At 32.8% G+C, this 5,756-nt stretch overlaps 1 protein-coding gene across 1 annotated transcript; it reads left to right on the plus strand.

The window, feature by feature from the left end:
- The first annotated feature begins 1,268 nt into the window (after positions 1-1,268).
- Positions 1,269-4,596, plus strand: LOC127853981 (uncharacterized). The gene is made up of 2 exons (XM_052388882.1): positions 1,269-1,920; positions 2,342-4,596. The coding sequence occupies exons 1-2, from the start codon at positions 1,698-1,700 to the stop codon at positions 4,240-4,242; spliced, it is 2,124 nt and encodes a 707-aa protein (XP_052244842.1). The 5' UTR covers positions 1,269-1,697; the 3' UTR covers positions 4,243-4,596.
- Positions 4,597-5,756: the final 1,160 nt, after the last annotated feature.

The raw sequence follows: 5,756 nt of genomic DNA on the forward strand, positions 1-5,756 counted from the left end.
TTGTAAATATTGCTGCTATTGGTTTAAATTTGAAGAAGTTGTGTATTTTCATACATACGAGTATTTTATTTAGGGATATATACATTTCGACCATTTCTGGTATATTACCGTTTTATTTCGTAACATGTAGGTACTGATTGTTTATAGAAAAACGCCCAGACAGAAATGTTATTGAATGCTAAGTTTGTCAGAATGTGATCAAAAGTTTAGTTTGAAGGGTATTAAAACACGACATTTTCCTAAAAACTCATGTCATCGTAGTTTTAAATAAATTTTTCGAAGAAAAAAAGTGATCAAATATTTAAAACGTTTGATTGATATATGCCGCACGTACGTCGATGTTGAATCGCATTTTCACCAAAATCGGTTGAAGCTGAATAGCAATAGCGTTTATTATGTATGGTTAACTATAAACGTTTTGTGCAACGTTGTAAACTGTTGCTTAGGAATTCTCCTATATTGCAAGATAACTATTTTTGTCTTGGCTTGTTTTCAGAATTAAATTAAAGTGAAAGCTAGACACATTGGATCGAGAATATATAATTTGCCACAATTACGTAACCACAAAGAAGGAACATTGATTAAAAGGGCTTATATTATCAGTAGTTATTCTTAAAGAGATACAAACAATGAAGACACAATTCTATATCAAACAAGACAGAAGTTTAAAATTGCTTTTCCTGGAAGCGTAATGTTTATTGTATCTTCAAATAAATTCAATGAACAAAAGTTCGAAAAAAACAACAACATTTATGTACTTATTACTTATACTATTATAACTGGTTATTATTACTACGTCCGCTGCAACAAAAAATGCAAAAAAGCCACGACGGGTTAAAAACTGTTGTTAAATGTTCTATTCAATTGTTTTAGAAAATAAAGCTTTATGTTGGCAACGTATAAAATACATGCATTTGCATCAAATATGGATCCCGTTCATGGTATCGAAAATATTTATACACAAAAATACTTGTTTTATTTGTACAATAGTCAAAATAAACCTCATGTATTCTATGCACAATGTGCTCCTTCCAACATTCACACAAAAAAGTATATAAATTCCAAGTAATAATGTGTTTAAAGAACACTGATAGTTACAATTATTATATTCAACAATAAAACACCTGAATGGAAACTGCATCGCTTGTCGAAACAAATGGCAACAAGAATCATTCATAATGAAATCTCACAAAATATCTAACTGATGCATCGTGTAGGTTCACCTCCTTGATGGTATGTATCTTATCAAAATATAAACATGAAACTTACTTTAGTTATCAGTTATCACTTTGCCAACACATTTTAACAAACTGTTTGTAATGTCAATTACTTTCTCTGACATAAAAGTAACAAATCAGTATTGATAGTTTATAATGTTCAGTATAATTAATAATATATTTGAAACTTGTTTCTGAATTGGAAAAAGACAAATGGAACACATTGTGTACCTACGCTCATCACCGTCTGAGGTCAGGGATGTATAAACCGATTAGATAGATATTCAAGCGGAAGACCATTACATAGAAGATAATGCTGATGTTGATACAAACGAGCGAAGTGATCCGGAAGTGTCGGAACATTACACTTGTAGAGGAATTAAAACACATTTTAAAGAAGCAAGTATTTCAAATTAGGTGCACACTAAACATTTATATAGCAGAGTTAACACTACTGACGATAACGTGAAAGTACATTCCATGGAACTCAGACAGTTTCCAAACACTGATGAACATTTAATAAAATTAAGTGACACTGAAAAGTCTATTTTTGTGTCGGAAGTATTAGCCGATATAGGGATTACCGAAGAAATAGTAGAAACAAGAAGAAACACATGGCTGGAAATAGAAAGCATTAATACCCTATATTGGCGCCTTAAAGATGATAATGTGACATGGTATCATTTTGGCAGTCAATCTGAGGGTATACATTTCATTAATTTATCATAGAAATACTTGTTAAAATATTAAATTATTCAAACTTACATTTATTAGTTATAAAAAAAAGACAGATATTATAATGAGAAAACGGAAGAATATTTTAAAAGTCTCTTTGTTAACAAGAACAACGTATACATCCGACTCAGTTAGCTTAAGGAGATATCTTATATACGCCGAGCACAAAAGCGCAACCATCAAATGCAAATGTAAGAAATGGTTATGATTAAAATGATCCCATAATGTACACCAAAAATATGACAATGCAACGCTATACAAATGTGGATGTCAATTTAGGGTTTTATTCATACCAAATAAAAAAAAACATAATTTATACAAGCATGTATATGTTCGTGTTTGGAATACTAAGTCATTGTTTAACAAACGCTGTTCTTTTTTAAATTCAGGAACGACTACTTTTGGGTTAGAATCAGATGTAGACATCTTGATTGCCCAGAATGACTACAGGATCATTCGGGACAGTAATGAATGGAAACAAGGCTTCGATAATCTTGTGGTTCACACACAAGAAGATACTTCTCCAGGATACTGTAAACTGTTAGCCATGAATAGTCAAGAACCCATTTTAATGACCGAGGTTGAAGACGATGAGATGTACGAACAAGGTGAAGATGGTAAAGTGTATCTAAAATGCGACTTTCTGCAAGATCATGTACATGTCAATTCGGGTGAACAAGTTCATGGACCGGCCTGGAATCGAATGAGTGCTGAAAGAGGTATTGATGAAGACTATGTCAATGCATATTATTGTGCCCACCTTCCATCGGAGGCAATGGGTTGGATAGATAGAACAAAAGATAAACCTTGGCCAAAGGATGATGTACGGAAACGGGTTATTCAAAGTGGTTGCTTTATAGTTGCAGTTGGTCATAAACAGAGCAAAGACTCAAGGACTGAGTTCAGGATGTCTACCACATTGGGAGAACGGATACTAATGTTCGACATGAACATTTCACAAATAAAGTGTTTTGTTCTTATGAAAATGCTCATGAAGACCATTGTAAACAAACATTACAAGGACGCTATAAAGAGTTTCTACTGTAAAACAACATTGTTTTTTGTAACAGAGCAATATGGGAAAGAAATGTTTAGAGAAGAATGTATATTGGAATGTCTAATAAAATGTTTACAATGGATCTACCAATGCCTCAAAAATGGATACAATCCCCATTATATGATTGAAAGTCTTGATATGTTTGAAGGCAGATTAGATGCCACCCTTAGGGAAAAGGTTGGAGAGTGTCTCAATGATATCATGGCTAATCCTATTGTAGCCTTGCTTAATATACCGTTTGATGATTATGGAAGTAAACTCTATAAGAGAATTAGGAACTCTAATACTGATATATCTGAGATACAGGACAGCATCCGTTCGAAAACTGGGAACTTTCTTTCTAGAGCTTTCGTTTTGTGGGGGCTTATAGAGCCATCGTTATACGAAGATCCGTTGGATATTGATCTAGAACATCAAATAGAATCAAACAAGGAAAAACTATCGCGTTGTAAAATATTGCACACACAAGGGGATGGTTTCATGCAAAAGGCAACGAGGCGATATATATTTATATTGCGAGCTAATTTAAGCATGCTTATGTCAGCCGAAGCAATTCAGAAAAAATGCAAACTGTCTGATTCTGTTTTACAAAGCCTCAAACAAGGATCTTCAACCGACGCTGTTGCTGGTCGTCTGAAGTATGCTACCATTCTTATGTGTGTGGGTGACATAACAGGAGCATATGAACTTTTGAAAGAAGTAGAAACAGCGTACAGCGACCTCGCTGTGGTATCGGTATGTACCTGTTCAGAACTTGTTGAGTATTTACCGAATTCTGGATTAAAAGAAAAGGCATTAACATTTATAAATACAGGAGTTTTATATGAACATTTCTGTTATTGCTTACTTTTTGTTGAAACACTGAAACCGTGTTTTCCAAGTGGATGGCTTGATGCAATATTCCGACCAATAAAATCAGATGAGCAACAGTACAATGCGGATGACGTAATGGAATATGTGAGCTTGGATCCAAAGCCATATTTCTATTTCATGGAACTGATGATACAAAAGGAATTAAACAATCAAACCAAAGCACTAACAGCATTCCAGATGCTCGAAAAATGTGTTTCAGAGGAACCATTGTTTCACAAGGATACGGCACTGTTCCTACTCAGTCATTCTTTACAAATGAACGGACAAGTTGAAAAGGCAAAGATTATTTATGATGAGGCCTGTTGCTTAAGAAAACGTAATACAGGTTATACGAGCTCTCATGTGAGATATAATAATTAGCAAGAGAAAACCGAAAAAACAGCGAATTTACAGACCAAACATTATTAAGTATCATTTCCATAAGTTAATTTATATTTGCATAAAAGGAAAAACAGACATTATGCATTGAATTCTAATAGCATGAATATTGCGTATTAGGACGCATCAAACGCACGGACCAGAACTATGCTTGTAACATGTTTATTACTTTTAATTGGGAATACATTTAAGATGGGTAGTAATAAAAACTTTCAGCGTATCATTTAACCTTTAAAATTTAACAACGAAGCACATTCATATGTATACATAAAATATGTACTGTAGCTGTAATTGCATGTCATTTAATTCATATTGGTATACGAACATCAAAGGCAGTATACTGTTTGTCATGAATACCTTTCATACACGGTAATTACATCCTGTATCGACTATCTACTGGTATACACAAGGACTGTAATGAAGTTTATGGTGAACCCGGTTTCTAATCATATCATTTAAAGGAGAAAATATTACATTATTGAATTAAATCAATAAGAACCGTAAAGTGCGTAACGTGAGATGTTATTATTTCATTGTAAATTGATATATATTAATACAGTTTTACATTGGCGGCGATATGATCCGGTGTAAAATTGTCAGGAAAAAAAAAATGCGGAAATAGAGATCATCTGTAGAGTTTGCTAATTGTTTGCTGTTTTCTATTTACTGAGCAATGAAAACAATAGTCCAGTTAATGCTATAATTCAGGATAATCATTTAGTAAAGTATGTTGCAATATTACAATTTAAGAATAAATACTTTCCATATTGCACAATTAAGCTGCGAATTAATAAATAAATCTGGGCAGTACATACAGAACTTATGGTTGTTAATTTAATCAAAGCTATACAACTGATACAATTCTTTAATATTCACACTGTTTACGCTTTGCAAAGGTCTAGTTACTATAGAAACTTAAAAAGCTAACAAACTTAAACCATGTTTTATCTGAAAAGACTTTATATTGACTAAAGATGTCTTATTACGTCTACGTATTATCGTGTAAAGTTCTAACTTGAAACCGCGTATTTACTTAAACTTGTATAATATTCGAATATACACTGTCTTTCAATTCGTTCAAATTGATTATAACTGTTCACGTATGAGCTTTTTGAGAAAAAAATGTATTGCCTTAAGCATATGAAAACTGAACAGCGGCATCTAAGTAATTCATCTTCAATAACTTGCAATAAAATGAAGGAAGGTATGAGATTTATGTCTGTATTCCCTTTAAACATGATTGAGTGCATTTAGAGTAATTTTGCTTTTATACCTCAATACCAAAACACATATTTAGTGGTTTTCAGTCATCTTTATGATCGATGTATATCAATTAACATATCGCAATTTTTTGCAGTCATTAAATGGGCATGCCGCTAAGAAACCTCACAAAGGCACTTTTAATACTTGTACCAAATGTTGCGTAGTAATTGTTCATTATTGATTATAATGTATTGTACGTCAGCACAGACATTTGGTAAGTTGTAACTATTCAG

This window comes from Dreissena polymorpha, chromosome 12, assembly GCF_020536995.1.
Source record: "Dreissena polymorpha isolate Duluth1 chromosome 12, UMN_Dpol_1.0, whole genome shotgun sequence".
NCBI classification, from domain to species: domain Eukaryota; kingdom Metazoa; phylum Mollusca; class Bivalvia; order Myida; family Dreissenidae; genus Dreissena; species Dreissena polymorpha.